This window comes from Phaenicophaeus curvirostris, chromosome Z, assembly GCF_032191515.1.
Source record: "Phaenicophaeus curvirostris isolate KB17595 chromosome Z, BPBGC_Pcur_1.0, whole genome shotgun sequence".
NCBI classification, from domain to species: Eukaryota; Metazoa; Chordata; class Aves; order Cuculiformes; family Cuculidae; genus Phaenicophaeus; species Phaenicophaeus curvirostris.
Genome location: NC_091431.1, coordinates 63,181,953 through 63,203,642, shown reverse-complemented (window position 1 = coordinate 63,203,642; position 21,690 = coordinate 63,181,953). Strand labels below are relative to the sequence as shown.

General features: G+C 37.1%; 1 protein-coding gene across 1 annotated transcript in view; it reads left to right on the top strand.

Annotated features, from left to right (window-relative positions):
* The first annotated feature begins 492 nt into the window (after nucleotides 1–492).
* The window catches only part of SLC1A3 (solute carrier family 1 member 3), a 65,240-nt gene continuing 44,042 nt past the window's right edge, over nucleotides 493–21,690 (top strand). The window contains exons 1-3 of the mRNA XM_069880113.1: nucleotides 493–815; nucleotides 2,372–2,646; nucleotides 20,633–20,770. Of these exons, the coding sequence (XP_069736214.1) occupies nucleotides 2,466–2,646; nucleotides 20,633–20,770 (319 nt within the window). The 5' untranslated portion in view covers nucleotides 493–815; nucleotides 2,372–2,465. The remainder of the gene's footprint in view (nucleotides 816–2,371; nucleotides 2,647–20,632; nucleotides 20,771–21,690) is intronic.

Below are 21,690 nucleotides of genomic sequence, written 5' to 3'. Positions count from 1 at the left end.
TTCTCAAAAGTGGATGTTTCATGCTTTTCCCTTCCTCATTTATTCCATGCTATTGAGACAGGATGAATGGGTCTTAGTACCACTGAGTTTAAATTGCTAAACAAGAGGCAAGTGTTATCATGTGTTTTGGATATCTACTAGAAACATACAAAGAGTTATAGCTGATTGTTTTTCTCTGCTCTTGATAACGCTCCAGTTGCTTCTGAAAGATACGTCTGGTTCCCCACCCTGGGAAGCACAGATCATGAGTAACTTAGAAAATACACATTAGCTTCACATCATGCCTCATTTTAGAACAAAGTAGCCCGCTCACATACTTTACAACTTATTTTGAAAAGCGCAGGGATAGTATTGTATAATTATATTTGGGCTTTTCAGATTCCCAGTCTAGAATATCTAATGAAGAAAGGTTCCAGCCTGTCCTGCTCTGTGTCTGTGCGAGCAATCGTTCAGTTCTTCCTGGGTTCTGATTTTGCATTTCCAACGAAGCTGAACTGACAAAGCGTGAAAGTGGTCTGAAAGGAAAAACAAAGAAAGTGACCCTGCTTTCACTCTGCCAAGACTAATCAATATTCCAGAAGCTCAGCTTTCCCCTCTCCTCTGATGTTTTTTTATTTTTTTTTAGAGTTGGTCTGACAGTCTCCTCCCCTTTCCTTAAGTTACAGCGATAGTAAGTTGCTGTATTCCCGAGCACATGCAGATTGTCAGTTTTCTCTGCCTCCTGCTCGCTCAGCTCGCAGCTCTGTTGCATTTGCTGGGAAAACCCTTCCTTATCTGCCGCCACCGTGTTCTTAAAGTACTGAAGATCTGAAAAGGTGAGCCAATTGTTTCATTTGGTGGGGTTCTGACTACAAAGTCTTAATTTTTCACTCTCTGCCTTTGTCTGTTAATGTAATGATCTTTTTGGCTGCACCCATGTTTGTCTTGATCTTAATGTAATTTATAAAAGACAGATTAGCAGCATTAATCATCTTGGAAAGAAATGCACTGTGCATTATTTTTTTTTCTACAAATTACTATAATTAATTGTTCTGAAAAAAAAATCATGCTTGCACACAGTAGCTGTCTCCAAGCTAAAATACTTACCGATTTAAATATCTCAGTTAATGTTTCCGCTCTCTAAAGAAGCAAAGCACATAGAATTCTGTTAAAATTCAGAGAAGATATTGCACTAAAGTGCTAATCTTAAAACATATGGTAGAATGAGTAATCAAATCTCTCCAAAATATATACAACATAATACTTCCTCTCAAGCATGCTGTTTGAAAACCCTGTGTATTTATACTCGGGATGATTCCTAAAAAAAAAAAGATATTTGGGCACTGGAGTCAGTAAAAGTAAGATGTTATATTTGGACTGTGTAAAAATGGAGAGAGATTTCAGCAGAACAAACTAACACTATCCATTTTTTTGTCAAAGTATTAACTAAGACTTCAGAAAATGGGATTCTCGGTCTGGAAAATATCTTTGTGCAGGCTCCAGTATTAAACAAATTCATACCAAGCAGCCACAAAAAAAATCATTTTAAAATGAAAAATAATGTCCTAAACAACAGACTTTTAATATTTAAAACTTTTAAGTTTGATTCAGTGTGTGACTTTTTAAAGATCAGATTATATCCCCATAATTGCTGTCAGGCCAATCTAAGTATTACTTTGCTATGTGAACTTGTATTACATCTGGTGCAACAAGCTAAGTGGGATATAACTTCTGATGTTTTACAGATGTGCACTGAATAGTTTATACACTTTAAAGATTAGTGTTATCAACACAAAACTGTCAAAGGCATATCTTCTAAATAGTGGTTAAAGGATAAATAAACTATTCCTGCTGCATTTTGCCATTATAAATGGAAGAATTCAGCCAATGCATTCAACCATTTAAGAACATCTGAAATGCAGAATGTGTTAAATGTACCAGTTCAAGAAAAATATTCCTCTCCAATGGTTAATGTGAAGGTGAAGTAGATTTTTTTTCGGGTACTATGGGCCTGCTAAACAAATGAAAAGTGAGCCTGACAGTTTTAAACTTTATAGAACCGTATGCTCCTATGAATTGTACTAATTTTACATAGCTAGCATATCTCCAGCAACTGCAAAAAAAAGTTACCCCTGGGTTTTAGAGCATGACAGTAATTTAGTTTAACTTCTGAAGACACGGGACAAGGATTTGATCAGTCCATATAATATTTCTTTCAAAGAGCTTTTTAACAGTCATTGAGGCTATGTATCAAAACTTGCAAATAATAACTTAGATATTACAAATAATAAATGTTTTACTGAAATATGAGGAATATTTTCTTCCAAGTAAATAAATGGCTAATCATTCCTTTAAAACCTTATTGCAATATTTGAAATTTCTTGTTTTGCAGGTTTATCCAATACCTCCCACAGAAAAGATTCTTCCACTTTTCTGAAGGGATATTGACAGAAGTTTATTATAAAAGAAAACTCTCTGCAAGATAAATGACTAAAGGTAACGGAGAAGATCCAAAAACTGGAAGTAGGATGGAACGCATTCAACAAGGAGTCAGGAAACGTACACTTTTGGCAAAAAAAAAAGTGCAGAGCATAACAAAGGATGATGTTAAAAGTTATTTATTGAGGAATGCTTTTGTGCTCTTCACCGTTGTTGCTGTGATTCTTGGTGAGTAATTTGTTCAATAGGAATATTCTGTTCTCTAGTGCATTTGACAATGACGATTTGCATTACAAATGAGATCCCAAATTCTTCTGCACTGATAAGAATGTTCTGGCTTGGAGAGATTTGGCTTTGACAGCTGCATGTTGAAGTTTAGGGAAGAGCCATTTTAATTACTCTGGTGTCCCTAAGGAGAAAAATCAGCTGTTTTATGGATTCTTCTCTTAAAGAATCAGATAACAATAGCTGAATTGAATATTTTCATTGATATCTTTTTCTACTAAAGCTATCTGAAGTGAAGTACTCAGACTGAAACTTCTGTTCACCTAAACTATCAAAAAACTAATGCCTTGAAATGACAAACAGAAGCCCTCAATTAATGTAATGAAGTGATATTTCTAAGCAAATGTATTTCTTTATATATTAGAATCTCAATCTTTTCAGTTCTCACTTGATAAATGCAAAACAATCAAACCTAAGCACAAACTTATGCTCTCTGAGTCACTCACAATCTTTCAAGTGCCTCTTTCAGGTGCAATTGGGGCAACAATGGCAATGTTACTTATTCAAAGGGCTGCAAGGTAACACCTGATTAAATACCTTTTCAGAGTATATTGAGAGGAATCCAGAAGATCAAACTGCATTTAGATTTGGAAAGCACCAAAAATGTACATTTAAAGTACAAATTTTGAATTTACATTAGAAAGAGAATCTTCTGAGAAAAATGTACAACTTTAAAAACAGGCTTTCCTTCATATAATTACATGATCACTTCTGGTAATTTTTCTTCAACTATAGATTTTCTAAATAACACCGTATGTTTCATGAAATACCATTCTTGATAGTGAGAGCAAGAATATTATGGCTTTACTGTACTACATTCCTTTTTTAGTTAAAAATCTAAAATTGTGAAAATCCAGGTGTTAACACTTAAAGGTAAGGGTATGTATCCAGAACCTATGGAGAGCCTAACGTCCTTATTAATGCTATTCCATTTAAACCACTTGCCACGTTTCTACAACTGTTTTAGGAATTAAAATTATAAGGTTTTACCATCATTGTTGTATGATACCACATCTGCAGGGTTATTTTAAATTAATTTCAGGTTTGATGTTCTTCTTTGGGGAGACAATTATAGTAATTTGCATATTGGTAAAACAAAGTACTTTATTCCTGTAATAGAAATGTCTTTCTTTCATGCTTACCAATAGTATTTGATCACAAATGCTTTAATTCCTAAATGAGAACTTGTTCAGTTCAAACAAACCCATTAATGTCAAGAATAACATAGTTAGGCACTTACCTACAATTGTCAGGAAAGGCAGAACAAATAAAGCAGATTTTTAAACACTGTCCAACCTCAAATCAATGCAACTCTTAGGTTGTCACCTGTCTATACTGCACAAGACCAAAGCAAAATTGCAATTTTTTTTCACTGTTATTTAGCTCCAGTGTGAATCCTGCAAAACTGACAATGTGGGAAAAGAAATATAGTCTGGGCAAGGGTTTTTACTGTTATTGCATATCCCAGTTAACTTCAGATGTGTTCAGTGGCAAATGCCTGCCCACAGCTCTACTAACACCTACAGCAATGGCAGAGCACCAGTCAGGCTGGAACGCAACTTGGAGAACAAATTAAAATGTGCAGCCTAGGATGAGCTGGCTGCTTCAGTTCTGCTCTTGAACAAATAGACATATCTGGTGTAATGGGGAAAAAAATCTTCTCATTGCTATGATGGAATCGATCAAAATTTTCTTACATTTGTTATTTGTGCTGTTATTTTACAGTACATGTATATGATTAAAACAGTAAGTTCACACTTGGTAGCACGTAAAAAAGTAAGATTTTTTTCTGGAGAGTTTCTTGCTGTTGTGGAAATACTCAGAAATAGAGAACAGTTGCCTAAAGAGATTACAAAGCACTCAGTGGTTGAACTCCATCTGTCTAGTTTGGCAAGGACTAAATTATCATCTTTCAGTTGTTTGGTGATCTGTGGAAAATCAGATGGTGGGCTTGATCGCTTTCCTAGCAGACGGTAACTGACATTGCGAAATTAACCCACCAATTAGCACCACAGGCTGTCTCATCAGAGATGCTTGGACCTGAGTGTAGGTGGAAATGAAATTATGTTGAGTCCAGGGCTGAAAAATTTACAAGAAATTATGCTTAATACTCTCTATAATCTAAACAGACATGACACCAGATTTTAGAGCTGTCAGTCCAGCTATTTTCATAAAGACTAAACTCACAAAACCCATAATTTTAGCTTTAAAGACAGCAAAATCTATTCAGAAACATTTCTTTCAGGCCTCTTTTGTTAAGGGACTGATATGAAAAGGCATATTATTAGAACATTTCTGATTTTTCTTCCGAGCAGGGTTGATGCTGGTAGAGGTAAGGTTAGTAGGATAAAGTGTCTTAGCCCAGTTTCAGGACTGTAGCTTGTAACAAGGACTTGAGTTTGTGTCTGTGCAGACATGCACTTTGTTATGAAGTGAGTAGCTGCAACATGCATTTGTTTGTGTTGCATACAGTCACAGAAGAGATTTTTCTGACGTTCACATGATAAGGAAAAATATAGCCATTTACCCTCACTTGTGCTGTTACTCTGATTCTGAACTGAATTCTACACGCAGTTCACTAGCTGCTACAACACAAATCCAATTAATCTTTTAAAACCCAATGAGAGGACACAAGAAGTAATAATTCATGTTGCAAACTGCTTGGCAGTATTCTCCATTTCCCCAAAACCTCATGAAAGTTCCTTCTGACTTCACATTTTGCATAGGTAGGTCTGTCTGGCACATCATTGTTATCATTGTTGTTGCTTTTTTTAAGTGAAATTTAAACTGCTTTCAAGCCCTCTGAGAAACTTTGAGAAATGTGTGATCAGTACATGAGTTATGTGTGGGTTTTCAGATTCTTCTGGTACACCTAGAAATACAAAACTAGTTTTCTGCAGTGCATCTTGGCAAGAGGCAATAGATGAGAACAACTATAAGAAGTGAATTTGGGAAGCTGACCACTGGTAAATTCAGAGTGTTGTGATGACCGGTAGCACTTTAAGGTAGGCTAGGGGTCATTGTGGCTCATGGAAAGTCTGCAGGAAGCCTTGCATGCTTTGAAGTGCTCGCCAAATTACTGGCAAAATCTCAGGCAGTGCCCTCTCTCCCACGCTACTTAGCTCCATCATCGTGTCCCCAAAATGCCTCCCTTTCAGATACCCTTCCTTAAGCAAACTGTCTTGATTCTCTGCTACTTACCTCCCATTTTCCAAAAATGCAACAGGAGTCCAGACTTTACTCTGGCAGAACTCCTAAATGCCAAAGAATCTCCTGTGGATTCTGAACTTGTACCGAAGGAAAGATCAAGACACGCAGGGCTCCTCAGAAGAGACCTTGAGAAGCTATTCACAGAGAAACACTGTTTTAATTGAGGAGCTCAGTGAAGTTGAGGAGTGGAGTCAGTACTATAAAAAGCAGTTTCTGCATAGTTATGAAGACATTATAGGTCCAAATCATTCACTAGAATCCTCTTTACACTGCTGAAGCTATATGCTGCAGTTGCACTTGGATGTTCAAGGGGGATGGAGATAGATCCAGTTCTGTTCTCTGGCTACCTGACTGCTGCAGTGACCACAGGACTTGCTGTGTGATTGGACACAGTCTTCTGTAATTGCAGGCGATTCCACATTGTATATGAATGTAGGTAGGCCCATACAACACCATGCGTCCTATATAAGGTTCCAAAACTTTCCAACACATTTAAAATCAAACTAGTTAAAAGTACAGGAAGAAGAAAGGAGAAAAGAAATCATCGCCAATGTCCTTATGTCCCTGAAAAAACCTGAAGTGTTAAATAAAGCCTGCAGATGATCCTCCTTAATACAGAAGGAAAAAACCTCACAACCCCCCTAAAATATCTCAGCAATGAAAACCTGTGCAGAGTAGCACACAACACAGTCCTGGTCTGAACAACAGCTTAAATGAGTCCCAAGAGGTATGAGTCTGTTATATGCAGATAGAGAGAATCCTGGATAACACCCACAAAACTGAGAGTCCCTTGTGTGTGAAACAACATCTTTTCTGCTACTGGCAGATCCTCTGTATCCACTGAAGTCTGAAGCTGACATAACCCAGAGAAAGGTATTTGACCCCATTACACACTGACAATGAACACGATGACAGTGCCTAAGGCAGCCTTGGTAAAATTTGCATGAGAACAAAGCAAATATCCATCACTTACAGGAGAAACAGTTTTGGGATGAGTGCTAGGTGAGAGAACAGTTAAAATATGGAGGGAGACGTGATACCAGATAAAAGATTAAGCTATATACAAGAAAAGCAAGACAGCTGAGGAGAAATTAATTCTATTCATGCAGAACTTAGAGGCTGCCTCTGTCCCCGTGTCTCTCCTAAAGAATCTGTCCAGCACAATTATTTTCTCACAGAGTGACAAAATCTTATTAAGTAATATTGTCAAAAAATTGCTAAGCAAAACCTCAATTCTTTTTCTAAATTAAAACAGTTACAATTTTGGGGAAAAAACCATACACTCTAAGATACAGAATAACATACACTCTAAGATACAGATCTTAAAAATTCAAGAGACATGATCCTTTTCAAAAGGGAGAACAAGTACAGAAATACAAATAACTTGATTTCTGCTATCAAGTACCCAGTAACAAAAGTCAGGCTGTGAAATATGGACAGTATGCTGGCGTAGCAGTTACTTGCAAAACAGAATTATGTTAATTTATTATCACCATCTTAATTTTTTTATCATACACTCTGGCATTATCGAAATGAAACAGCTCTGGCTCTTGTACTCCCTTATGTGGCACAGAGTGGCAACAATAAACTTGACTGCTTTGTGAATCACAGTTGCACATTCTGGAGACAGCAGCTGTGTATATATGCAGAGCAAAGATACAAAATCTGCCCAATATAGCCTTACTAACTTCTTATTTGCTCTGCATTGTCAAATCGGTGGATGCACAAAGTAGTATTCAGAAGCAGTCTGAAAGGCCATAAAACTATCCAGAGAAACATACATTTGCTTGTCTCTTCAAACTGTGAAAGGGAAGGTGAGATGCTCAAAGTTATCTATAGAAATTAAATTTAAATTTATTTTTGTAATACTATTTCTTACTAAGTAGATTTTGAGACTGTCCTGAGTGAAATGCAGAACTGTAACCACATGAGACCTTTAGGATGTTTATGTGTTTTCGCAGAGATTTTACAGGAAAACTCCCTGTATGAGGGTAGAATATGGCAACTGTTACAACAGAAACAGGGGTCATCTCAAAGACTGTAAAAAAAAATCTTGTGTTGAGCATTAAAGGGGTCTAAAAAGAAATTCCAGCATCAAATGAGCCAGTACTAGGACTTGCCACTCATTTCCACTTTTCTGTAGGCATGCACTGTAGTCACGATGAAGGAAGCAAAGCAGTACAAATCATAAGTAAAGTGCCAATGATTTGTGTGCTGAGTAAATGCTTAATGTAGCTAGATCCTTAGTAGCGCCTTAGCTATTGTAAAGCTAGGATGAGTTCTCATCTGCACTGGAATGCTTTTAAGCTGGCCACAATGAAGGTGTAGCTGAAGATGGCATGTTCAGTTGTTTATGAATTCCTGAAACTTTCATTCATGTGGCTTAAAGTTCTCACACAATTTTTTGAAATAATCAGCCATCAAATAGTTTCCAGGGATTTGATGATACTAAAAAAAATATTTTTATAGAATACTTATCTTTTTGATGAATTAAGATAAAATACGTTTGAAAAATTATATAAAGAAATCCAATATTAAAGACAGGTAAGTAAAGCAATTAGGTCTTCTGTGTTTTAATAAGGCTGCTTAAAAAGTAAGATATAAATGCAAGCATTGTGAAAATTTGTACTGTAACATCAAGTTCCAGATCAGCAGCTGGGAGATAGTGACTTTTTTTTCTTCACACCTCGTTAAAAAAAAAATCAGATGTTTTGGAACCATCAGCTACATAAAATATTCCACGCAGTCAAAATAGCTGTGTATACACTCTGTCCATCCTCCCAATTCCTTTCACTTACTGTGCATTCCCTTCAGATCTTGCATTTCATTCAGTTTCAGGTTATGACTCGGTGGTAACCCCCTCACTACAAGAAGGACAACAAAGGGCTGGTGTATGCCTGGAGAAGGGCAGTGAGGCTGGGGAAGGTTCTGGAGCACAAGTCTTAAGAAGAGTGGCTGAGAGAACTGGGGATGTTTAGTCTGGGGAAGAGGAGACTGACGGGAGACCTTAATGAAGATGTGGTGAGGCGAGTGTTGGTATCTTTTCCCGAGTAAGAATAGGACAGCAGGACACAGCCTCGAGTTGCACCAGGGGAAGTTTAGACTGAGTATTAGGTAAATATTCTGTACTGAAAGGGTTGTCAAGCACTGGAACAGGCTGCCCAGGGAAGCGGTGGAGTCATCATCCCTGGAGATGCTTAAAAGGCTTGTGGATGTGGTACTTTGGGACATGGTTTAGTGGTAGACTTGGCAGTGCTAGGTTTACCATTGAACTCAATGTAAAGGTCTTTTCCAGCCTAAGTAATTCTGTGTTTCCATGATTCTTTGGAATTCAGCATGTTTTGTCATATCTTTGTTTCTCAGCATGTTACAGCTCATTCAAGCTGGAGCTTTGGAGCAATAAGGCAATGCAAATGATAAACTAAAAAAATAGTGAGGAGGTAAGAGATTTCATAAAATCATAGAATGGGTTGTGTTAGAAGAGACCTTTAAAGGTCATCTAGTCCACTCTCCCTCTTCCTCCAACACTAATTTATCCAACTGTGCTGTTCATAGAGTATGCTCTGATGCCTACAGTGTATGTTAGAAAAGAACCAGGCCCCTCACCAAGGAGTTTTAAATTAGTCATTGATCCAAGGAAAATAGACTGTATGAAATAGGAAAGAAACCATGGAAAATAAGGAAAGAAGAAATAGAAATTATTCCAGAGAAATTTTACTGATAGCTGGATTAGTCCATCTATTATGCTACCCTATCTGACTTGAAACTGTACTGACACTGCCTGTACTTTTAATCAAAAGGATGAAACTTCTTAAGAATCATACAAAAGCAGTTTACTTTGATGAGAGATTTTATAATGCATTTTTTAAGAAAAGAGAGAAATGGTAGGTCTAGTAAACTGTACAACAGTGAAAAGGAAAACAGGTAAAAGCAGGAAAAGAGGCAAAAGCACTGAAGGATAACAGGAGAATCCCAAGGGTAATGACATGCTAATGTTACAGAGATGTTGTGATCTTCTTCCATGTTCTTTGTCTTAGCAGCAGTTAAATTTACCTTTTGAATTCTTGTTCAATTTTGTACATTGAAGAAATGTATTTTCTTGCTTGAAATTTGGCATGCCTGTGTACTTTCTATTGGCATGCATAGAAGATCATAAATGGAAATCAGCTTGACAGTTACGAAGTGTGAGCTTGGTTTTCACCATTTAATGTAACTTGGCATAAGTGAAAATTCATTTATTAAAAAGTCAGTGAAAGATGAGATTTAAGTAGTAAGCATAATTTACACTGAAACATTACCTGGTCCTTCAAATTGGCTCTAGCTAATACTTTCATTTACTATTCACAAGAAGTAAATTTAAAAAAAGAATCAAATCACCCTTGCGTGAAAATAGCAAGACCATTAATCAGAGAATTCCTGGGAGTACTAACAAAAGACAACTGATAAATAAGGCTTCTGCTTATATTTTGATGACTTTTAAAATAAGTTTGACTTGGGAATGTATAAATTATACAAACATAGATGTACTATACATTTCTTCGAAGCCTAGAATGTAAGCAAAGGAAGCTGCATATGCAATGCAGCTCTCAGAGCTGGGTGTTTTTATTACATGAGCAAGAGCGTGTAGACTCAAAATGGTAACCCCCCAACTCCACAGGCTAAGCACTTAACGGCCTAAAACTTGCCAGGAGAAAAACAAACAAACAAACAAATAAACAGTTTGCATTCCTACTCCCACTTCTTTCTGAGTGTGCCAGCACCATGCCAGATGTTTTCACCAGTTTCAGATTCAGAAGCCCAAGAACTCTCACCTTGGGAGTGGTGTCAGTAGAGCCTGAGGTACTGGCTTACTTTACTTACTGCTTTTCAAAAAGCAAGTTACAAGGATGCAATTCCATTCTTCCTTCCAAAGTTGTGTCATCAAGCAGAAGGAAATGCAGAACTTCTAAGGGCAAATACATATGCCGAGAGAGCAAAAGGCAGCATGATGTTTTAACCTAATGGCTAAAACTTCTACAACATGGAGCCCCAGGCTGTGAAATCTTTTTAGCAAGAAAGGGAACACAGGTTATACAAAATTCAGGTGATTATCTGCATGCAGTCAGTTGTGTTCAGCTTCTAGATTCCACAGGACTTAGCCTGGAATTAGACATATGGATGTCTAGGTCAAATAAATCATGAGAAAAACACAAGCAAAATGACGAGAAGTGGAGGTCTTCTAAAACAAAGAGAGAAGTGGCCAGGAACTTAATAGATTTCCAGAACTAAGCTTTGTTATCTACAGGGACTTTTAAGGTCACAGTTTGAACTCAGATACTTGCTGTGTAATTAAGTATTGTTCCAGGTGCCAGTTTCCCTTTGAAATTTTTGTGACCTTTAAGACAGAGAAATGCTGCCATTATTAGAGTCATAGAATCATAGAATAACCAGGTTGGAAGAGACCCACTGGATCATCGAGTCTAACCATTCCTTATCAAACACTAAACCATGCCCCTTAGCACCTCGTCCACCCGTGCCTTAAACACCTCCAGGGAAGGTGACTCAACCACCTCCCTGGGCAGCCTGTTCCAGTGCCCAATGACCCTTTCTGTGAAGAATTTTTTCCTAATGTCCAGCCTAAATCTCCCCTGGCAGAGCTTGAGGCCATTAATAACACCTAACACTGAGAAGAGAGGTGCCATAAGCTGTATGGAGCTTACATCTAAGTTAATGCTCTGTGCTACAACATATCCTTGAGATGAGTTAACTCACAAGTTAGACATGAGACCTCTGTTTAATCAACTGAAATAAAACACTTCTGGAAATTCTTGTGTTGAAAGGGGCTATTTACCAGTAAATTAAATAGATTCAGGGTTCTAGTTATGCATAGTTTCATATTATGTTGAGGTTTTTAAAGATTAAGTGGCTCAACTAACAAAATCAAACAGCTAGGCACCGAAAGCATCCTAGCTGTCTTCTTAAAAAGATGGTAATATGATTCCATGAATTTCAGTCATGAACCCAATTTCCTTATTGAAAGAATTCACTGAATGATAAATCAAGGATTCTGGTAATGATGACACCTGATATGTCAAAAGTCTTATATTCTGCAACAGGAAGTATTTCCTCTCAGTCTATCCAGGTTGTTTGTATTTATCACCAAAATACCAGATTAAACAGATTCATTAAAAACCTTAAATAAAATCTACCACATGAGTTATGTTCCATGATCCAAGCAGTTCTGCCGTAGGCATATCTTGATTCAACAAAATACTTAATCATCAGTAGCAAACATCTCAGTTACAGATTTAGTCTATCAGCACTGAGCTAAATTAACAGGTGGTTTTGCAGGAATGAAAAGCTGGCATAACTCCATAGAGACAGGAATTCATAATTTGAGAGTCCCATTAATGATAGTGCAAAACTGCATATCAAGGAAGCCCACAATGAACTGTCCTGTAGTGTATATCTAAGATGTAGTTAAAAAAAAATAAAACCCAAATGAAGGCAACTGTCAAGGTTCAACTTCAGGCTCTCTGTTAAACTACACCAGTGCTTCAGAGCAGTGCCGTGTTTTCTGAGCAAGTTTTCACAGATTTCTTGACACTAGGGTATCTCAGTCTCATTGACTGTGATTCCTCAGTGTTACAATACTGTAAAAAAGGCTGGTAGAGATGGGCTGCTGAAACAGTAGTCGAGAAAAGCAGATTCCAGGGCTGTTAAGGTCTATGTCAGCTTCCAGTTAAGGTAAAACATGAAAGAAAGAAAGGTTAAGGTAAGAAAGGAACTACATAAATTTTAAGAAATCAGCTTCCTTAACTCTTGAGAACTATTCTTTACAGGGTTAAACACACCATTAGTGAAGAAGTTGAAGCAGCAAAGTAAACCCAGGCATGAAAAAAACAGTTATTACAGCAACATTGTAAAGCACAGAGTACAACCATAGTTCCAAGTAATGCACCACAAGATACAACCTGGGATATATTGTGAATGCCTGATATTTTTGATATGCATAGTAAGAGGGAATTCTTGGATTTTGATGGAATTATTTGGGTTTTGTGGATTGAAAGTGTTTTTTTCTATAGATGAGGGGCTAGTAAGAGTACATAAACTATGAGCAGTATATCTTTCATTCAAGTATTATGTTTAAGGATGAAATTAGGAATAATGATCCTATTCCATAAAGAACAGTCTGCAGTTCAAGGAAAACAAAGGAAAAAATAAGAAGAAATATGAAGGCAAACAGAGAAGTAGAAGTTGCATAAAAGGAGAACAATCTTTTGGATATGTTCTCAAATAAAGATGAGGAAGAATGCAAATGAATCATTTAACTAGAGAGAGAATAGGAAAAACGTATGGTTGTAACACTGGAACCTAGAAGTAGGAAAGGACAGATTTCAGTGAAGTTTTAATAAACTATCTAACAGCTCCCATATACTATTATATCCAGTACCTCATAGAACAGTGATTTTACTCATTTCTTATTTACATCCATTCTTCCTTACATCTTTAGAATCCCTGTTCCAATTATATACCTTCTGTCCACAAAATCCAAGAGAAGCTACTTTGCAAACAAAGACAATTTGCAAGTGTTACAAAGGTGTTTCAGGTCTTCAGGTGCATCTGGAGTTAGGCAGTGACAGGCAGAGATTCTGAACATCTTGATTCTGAGCTGCAAATTAATTGCCTATGCATATATTGTTAATCTAGGTGTAAACAGCCATAAAATACATCCATATTATCAAATGCCTCTGGATCTTTGCTTATTCTAGCTGAATAGCTATGTTAGAAATCTACTGCGATGTTTTGGAAGGTAATAGGTTGCATTGGATGAAAGAAATCATCAGGGTCAGGTTCAGGAGGCAGGTGTTTCTGATGCACAGCGACTGCAGCACTGCAGCTCTGTCTCTTTTCCGTATAGCTGAGGGCACAATGGCACTTCAGTGGCTTCTGAGCAAAGATAACACACTGACTTCTCTTCTGATACATGGAACAACACTTTGAGATGAATGTAACTCTCATTTCACTATAAATTTACTTTTCTCTGGACATGTCTGTTATTAAACCCTTGGAATTCTGCCTGTGTGGAATTGGAAGATTTTTAGCCTGATGTTTTCTATCTTTCAGAGCTTAAGAGAGGCAGCATTTTCATTTAAAATACTTAATGCCTGGAAGACTTGGAGGGGCAGGTATGCATGTACAGTATGTGAACATGCATAGGACATGTGGACAAAGACTTCACCACAAATCAATAAGTGCTGTCCAGAACTACGATGGGTAGTCTGTTTGTGGACAATAAGCATAGTGCCTGAATAAAGTAGGAATGTGTTTTATATACAGATCAAACCTGTAGTTTGTCCTTCCCAATGGAATTGTCAACAAGTTGTAAGGTGTCACTTTGCTGCTAGAACTATCTCCTGCCATGACATTTTATATCATTGGGATCTTCTGAATCCAAAACAGTTCTAAGATATATAGCTCTTCTATAGTACCTCTCCCATGATTCCCGTAATGGTATCTCTCCAGCAAAGGAAAGTTAGCTATTTGTGACCTAACTAACCCTTATTCAACTTCAACATAACCACTTGTAAGAGCTACTTGGAGCACGGGTCCTTAAGCTCTTTACTACACTGGTAACATCTAGTTATAAGAGGAGGAATATACAAGAAAAAAAAAAGAAAAATATATACACCTGTGTATGTGAGATTCTCTGTTGCTCTCCTCCCTTGCCATCATACCAGCACTATCATCATCTAGCATAGCAGTAAACCTGTCCAAGGAACTTATCTGACATAAAACTAGTCCAGTCAGAAATAGTTGCTCCCTGCTTTAGCCTCGAAATGCTCTCTTCTCGGTATGTGACCAGTACACTGAAGTAAGGACATTGGACTTGTCTAATTTGGAGAAAAGGGGGCTGAGGAACCACCTAATTCCCGCCCCCCCAAGTCTGCTTCAGTATTTAGTTATTGAATATGCAGGTTAGGTACCTAATATTTAGGTGCAACAAAATGGTTTCAAAAGGAACATGCCTCCCTACCTATATAAGAAAAGCAGAAAGTAAAGAAGGAGCAGGTGATCTACAAGGGGGTGGGGATGGAGGGAGTTCAATATAAAATTATGGTGAAAAAAGATAAAATCAAAAAAAAAGATAAAATCAAAATCATGATGGAATTGGCAATACTGTGGTTCTTGTGGCAAGCAAAGAAAGAGATTAGGAATGATTGCAATTTTGTCGGCAACTTGAAGTATTTCTTATCGCTAGAGACCTTATTTACCTGTTTGTCTTGAGTAAATACCGTTGCAGCCTTATCTGAAACTCGTTGTTAGAAGAAAAGGTATCAGAACAAAATAGTAAATTAAGCAGAAATAAGTGACCCAAAGAACAAAAGCATTCATTCCAGTGCTCTGCAGGAACATAAGAATTAAATGGCTGGGCAGCTAGCAAAAATATACAATGTCTGATTAAACTGGTAAGAGCCTGATTCTCTTACTGGCTGTAGCCCAATTTCCCTTATCGAACAAAATGTTATTTTCTTGCTGGTTACAAGGTTTTCTGGAAGAGCATTATTAAGAGCTGCTGGTTTTTTGTGCTCCCTTGTACCTAGTTTAAGGTATTTTGAGTTATTACAAAGTTTTATATTTTCTGTTGGAAAAAAAATCTGTATCTTCTCTGTCAAAAACAGGTTATAGATAGGGGCCTCATGTAACAATGTTTTGAGATTTTCTGGTAAATAGCAGAAGCATCTGTAACTCTTAGAGTTGTTTTCTATTTGACCTGGCAAGCACTAATACAGTAGAAACATCTCCTGCACTGTCATTGATATGCCACCTAGTAATTTCCTCTTGAACTATGCTTCAGTGATTTTTGATCATTTAAGTTAAAACCCCCTAGATTTTCTACTTTCTGCATGAAAATACAGCAGAGAGTGTAGACTTTGTAAGAATATTAGCTCCAAATAACAGTATGATATTAATTTCTTCATGTTTCTGAAATAAGTTAGAATAATTTTAAAAACTGAAGCTTTACTTTTTAACAAAACTGCTGCTGTTTTTCACTTAAAAGTATCATGCCAATTATAAACTTTGTTCTTCTCTTAAAATCATGAATTAGTTGGCATATTAGTATGCTCTATCTTTATTAAATTTTGCTATCTAATTCTTCTAACTAGTCCAAGTAGGACAATCCACTAAGCTTGCCTGAAGTTCTCAAATGAGCATTTAGATCTGGGTAAAGTACCATTTTTCATCTCCTAAGAGTTCTGGCTCTACCATTGTGAGACCAACGCATCCTGTAATACAATTAAGAACAGTCTGCCTAGGGAGGTGGTTGACTCGCCTTCCCTGGAGGTGTATAAGGTGCGGGTGGATGAGGTACTGAGGGGCATGGTTTAGAGATTGGTGGGAATGGTTGGACTCGATGATCCGGTGGGTCTCTTCCAACCTGGTTATTCTATGATTCTATGATTCCATTCTCTCCATGAAGGATTTTAAAGTTCATTTTCAGATTCATTTTAGGAAATGGCATATAAGTAGATGATACTCTGGTAGAACACTAAAATAATTTTTTTTTTTTTTAAGAAAACCAACCAGATGAAACAGAAGTACCATAATAAATCTATTCCTAAAATACTGAATATTGCAAAAGTATCGATTTTTGTCTTGCTGCTTCAGAACCTGATTATAATGGTTGCTTTTTCACAATTCACTCATGTTAATCTATTTAAAACATGTTATATAGAAGGTTGCATGTTTCTTAGGAATTATAGGAATACCCATAGATTTTAAGTCTGACACAAAGAATTTGTTGTTTCTTTTCTGGTAATACAGCATCTAGAATTGAAAATCCTAGGCCATTCATCAATGTTTTCTTATTGCAGGAATAAGCAGTTTCTAATCTTATCTTCTATTTTTGCCATTTCCATCTCATTCCCATCACTGTCATAAGTATTTTCACCATCTGCCCCTTTCAAGATTTATGTCCTCTCTTCACTGTATTCAGATTGATTTTTTTTTAACATCTACACTGATATAAAAGAAAATATTAATGCTATTTTCTTGTTCAAGAATTCTGATTATCATCAGGATTATTTTCAAAAAGAGATTTCTATAGATTTCACTATATCACTTGCAAGAACACCTCAAAAATGTTTTTAGAACTCTAATATGATTTGCTTCTTAGTTATGAACTGTATAATTTATTCATCAATATGGTTCTACTACAGAACTATATAGATGTATAGAATTCAGCTCCTTAACTTAAACAAGCACTACTGCTTTCGGTCCAGAAAAAGCCTTAAAAATAGCGTCAAGAAATCTACTCTTCCCTGCAATGCAGAAATAGTACACTATCTAACATTTGAGAAGTCGGGCTCTGATAGTGTTGATTAGTTGTTCTTTACTGTTACAAAGGATAGAGAGAAACCCGCACAACAGGTTGTGAAGCTTGTTTCACACAAGGCTTTGTTTCATTACAATTTTCAGAATTAATCAGAAACTTGAAACTTTTACTGAGAAAGGTCAGCTCCAGTATTTAATCTTCTCATTCTTGATTGTGGAGGGTGCTGAGCACACACAAAAGCATGGATGGTTGTTGCACGCTTTTCAAAGGTTTTCTGCCTCCTAGGAGATCTCAATTCCCAATTTTATTTTGATATTTTGCCACTATGCCTAACTTCAAATAATCATTGTGTGCTGTTATCTCACGATTTAAAACCTGTGAGTGCTGGTTCCGAGAAGTGAATTCAAAGAAGTCAAAGCTATCCTGCCAAGTTTGGCTGTTCTGTTTCAAGTTCATAATTTTTCCTGATAAAATGTTATCAGACAGGGTGTAATACCCAGTATCTAGGTATTTGAACTCAGAACAGAAAATAAACTTTCAAGTCTGTCTATTCTAAAATCAGGAGAGATATCATTAGGGGAGTCACGAGAGAGGTACTGTAGAAGAGCTATATATCTTAGACATTCTTTGGATCCAGAAAATCCCAATGATGCAACATATTGTGGTACAAGACAGTTCTAGCAGCAAAGTGATGCCTTACAACTTGTTGACAATTCCATTGGGAAGAATGGCCTACCTGTTTTATCTGTATATAAAACGCATACCTACTTTATTCAGGCACTATGCTTCCATTATCATGTGCTACAATGAGAAAAACATTTCCTTAAACTCCTTCTTGTGCTGCTAAGATCACTGTGAACACAAATTAATTTTCAGAAACATCTGTGAAACAACTAGTACCATATCTTTTTTCCAAGTAAAGAAACTGAGTCAGAGAAAGGTTCTTACAGCTCAGGCATGACTGCATATAAATTAGTACTAATGCTAAGACTGAAGTTGAAGAATTAGTTAAGTGTCGAGTGTTGACCCAGTTCACCAGAATACACAACCAGGGCACATTTTTTCCACATTGCAGAAATTCTTTTTGTAAACTGCAATGCTGGGCAACCCTGTAATTATGCACAGAGCACATTAGGGAAAAAAAAAAATAAAAAAAGCAATGATTTTTGGCTCAACAGTTTTTCATTGAACTTCAGAAACTTACTCTCACTACCAATTAATATTCATTCAAATGGCTATCTACTCAGGCCCTGATTCTCTCTTAGGCCACTTCATACTGCTTGGACTGTAGTGGACCAGATAATCGAGCCCTTATGGTGTGGCATTAGGACTAGTTCTTATAGCAACCTCAGAAACCTTTACTAACTTGAGTGAGGCTTTGTACTAGTGCAGAGATTAATTCATGTGAAACTAATTGCAGAACTGTGGCCCAAGTAAGAAACTGGTCTAGCTCTATTTGCTTGTTATCCAGTTGTCAAAATGTAGTGCTCATTAAGTGCAGAAACAAAGGGTCCAGATGGATTCTTTATATCTGACAATCCTGTTTCCCATATAAAAGAAAATAATGAGTAACTGCAGAGGAATTTTAAAACCTTATTGAAAAGAAGGGAAACCCTAAGGCATGTCTTTTAATCAAGAGTAGTTCAGAGGACCTTCTTGTATGTATTTTATGATCACCTTTTACCTAAAAAAAATACATTCTTGCAAAATGCACTCTGACTGCCCAAGTCTACAGGACATGACTGAGACTAAAACAAGTGCCTTCTAGGCCCACTGCTCTCTTCCAGTGTGAACTCCATGCTCACTCCAGTTGCGTTCTAGTCAGTTCTCTCCCGTCCTGTAGCAGTAAGATTTTATTTCCCACACAAGTCATTTCCAAACTCCTCTAACTTAACCAGCCTGCTAAGTCCTTAACAGCAAGATCAGACAGACAGGGGTCACTGACATGAGAGTGATACCTAGTTCCTTACATAGCAGATGTCAATAAGCTAATGTAGGAGATGTAACAGCATATTTTAGCTTGTAAAATTTGGCATGAAGATCTGCTGTATTGATGTACAAATCTAAAATCTGGTGTGATTAACAATTTGAACTAGCAGTTGCTAGAAGTACTCGATGTTACAGCATTTTCAGGATGCGCCCAAGCTCTAGCATGATATAGAAGTGAGCTTGAATGCTATGCCTCTCAACATCACTGAGGATGCAGTTTCATTAAGAATTTTAGGAAACCTAAATCTGCCTATCTGCCAAAAAGGGCAGCCCCATTCTTCTCCTAGGCACATTTCTAGCTACTCCCTTGTGAAGGTACCAACACTTGTGCAGCCACACAAACAAATTACCTCAGGGAACTGACATGGCTAAAAATTAAATCAGTAAAATAATTTCTTTTTTTTGCAGCGGGATCAGTTTTCTGATCCAGTTTTCTGTGCAGTCAAAATTAGCACATATGGCAGTACTAGACACTGGGGAAGAACATGGCGCCAGGAATGGGAAGGAGAGATAGCTGAATTTCACCACATGTATCGTTAAGATGTTCTAGATAAAGCCATATGTTGCCTGGCTGGATATAGAAGACCTACATCAGATAGGCACCAAACCATGTAAAATTCAGAAAATTGTAACTAGTTACATCAATTAACCAAATAATTAATGAAAGAAGCAAATAAAGCACATGGCGCCTAGTACAGGACAAAGTCTACAAAGTTCTAGCTGAGAAGTTCAAGTTGTCATGCATCAGCCTATCTATGGCTTCTGTTTGTAAATGTATCTCAAGCCTTATTTATCTGTTCCCAGCAAAATAAATGGATTCAGGCTCTCCCTTAACCCACTCCCTCAGGCATTGAAATCCACCACTTAATCATTCAGTAAGACCTTCCAGCCCTGATTAGCTGCTTCTCTGCAAGTGCCTGTGTTTCTGAAGTTAGGGCATGTGTAAAGCTACTTACCTTATGTTGCGGTTTTGCTATGTAAGGACGTAACCACAAGGGAATTCTCAAATACCTCTGCTCTGGTTATCATCTCGTCCAATCTGCAGCACATCTACAGGATCAGGCCCTGCAGAGTGAGCAGTCATGGGCCACAATTCTGAAGGTTGGTAACCAATATTAGTATGCAATGCACTCAAAATCCCAGAAATCAAAGCACTTGGCTGCAGAAGCAGGGACTGTTTCCTCTTCATTAATTCTCAAGATTCTGAATATGTTACTGTGAAAAATAATCTAATGGCTTCAGTAGGACTACTCATAATAGCAGTCAATATTTGAGAGAGAAAATCAAGAGTGCAATCTGGAGCTTAATGGGAGCTGCAGGTAACTGATACATAAAGTATTATACAGTTATTCATGTTTAGATGTTACTACTACTTTAAAAGAGTGAGTCATGATATCTTTTCCCTTTCTTCAGGTGTAATCCTTGGATTTTCTCTCCGGTCATATAAGATGAGCTATCGGGAAGTGAAGTACTTTTCATTTCCAGGAGAACTACTCATGAGAATGCTGCAAATGCTGGTCCTGCCACTCATTGTATCCAGTTTAGTCACAGGTAAAAAAAGAAAAATGTGTGGGTTTTTTTTTCTTTTAAATAGTGTTATAATGATGCACACACCAAATCATAAAAAATGAACATTCAGTGTTCTAGAAGTGTTGTAACCTGCAGAAATACATACCTTTGCTATTGCCGTTTTAGAGACAACATAACAAGAGGTTTGAACTAATATACGAAGAAACTAAAAGATGCTTTTCCCAGTTCCAAGGTACTCTAACTCTACAAGTTACTATATGTAGCTGCTGTGAAGCTGACTCTGTAATCCCCTTTTTTCTTACTTTCTAAACAGCTATTGTCTTCACAATGTCCTATTGTTATTGAAGATGATGTATCTCAGAAAAACAAGACCAAGAATGTTTAAACTATTGATCATGGGCAATAAACTGTGCCTGTAAACCCAGATCCGTAAAAAATATGTCTGCCTCCTAATCTTTTAGCAACAGATTGGGAAAATTAGTTGATAAATGGGATAGATTGGATACTTTGGACGATACTTCATTCCACCAGTTCTGGTTTCCTGTCTTCTGGTCCTCAACTCTATTAAGATTCAAGCCGTCCTAAGTCATTCCTTGAGCTAGAAATATAACAATTAACTTCTTATGATGAAGTACGCCTTCTCAGAAGTTTCATGGAAGAGCTCTTAGATTTTTTATGAGTGTACAGGGCATATCTGTGATGTATTTATCCTATTAATTATCCAAAGAAAACAAAACTTAGACTTCAGTCTATCACCAAATCAGTGGTACAACTAGAAGACCTTAACCAAAACTACCCACCGTACTGTGCTAGGATCCAAGCATCTAATGCACTAACTTAATTGTCAGAGGATCTGGAGACTGTAAGTTGTTCCCTATTACATTGATTTTTCAAATATTGTCATACTAACCTCTCTTACAAATGAAAATGAGCATAGTCTC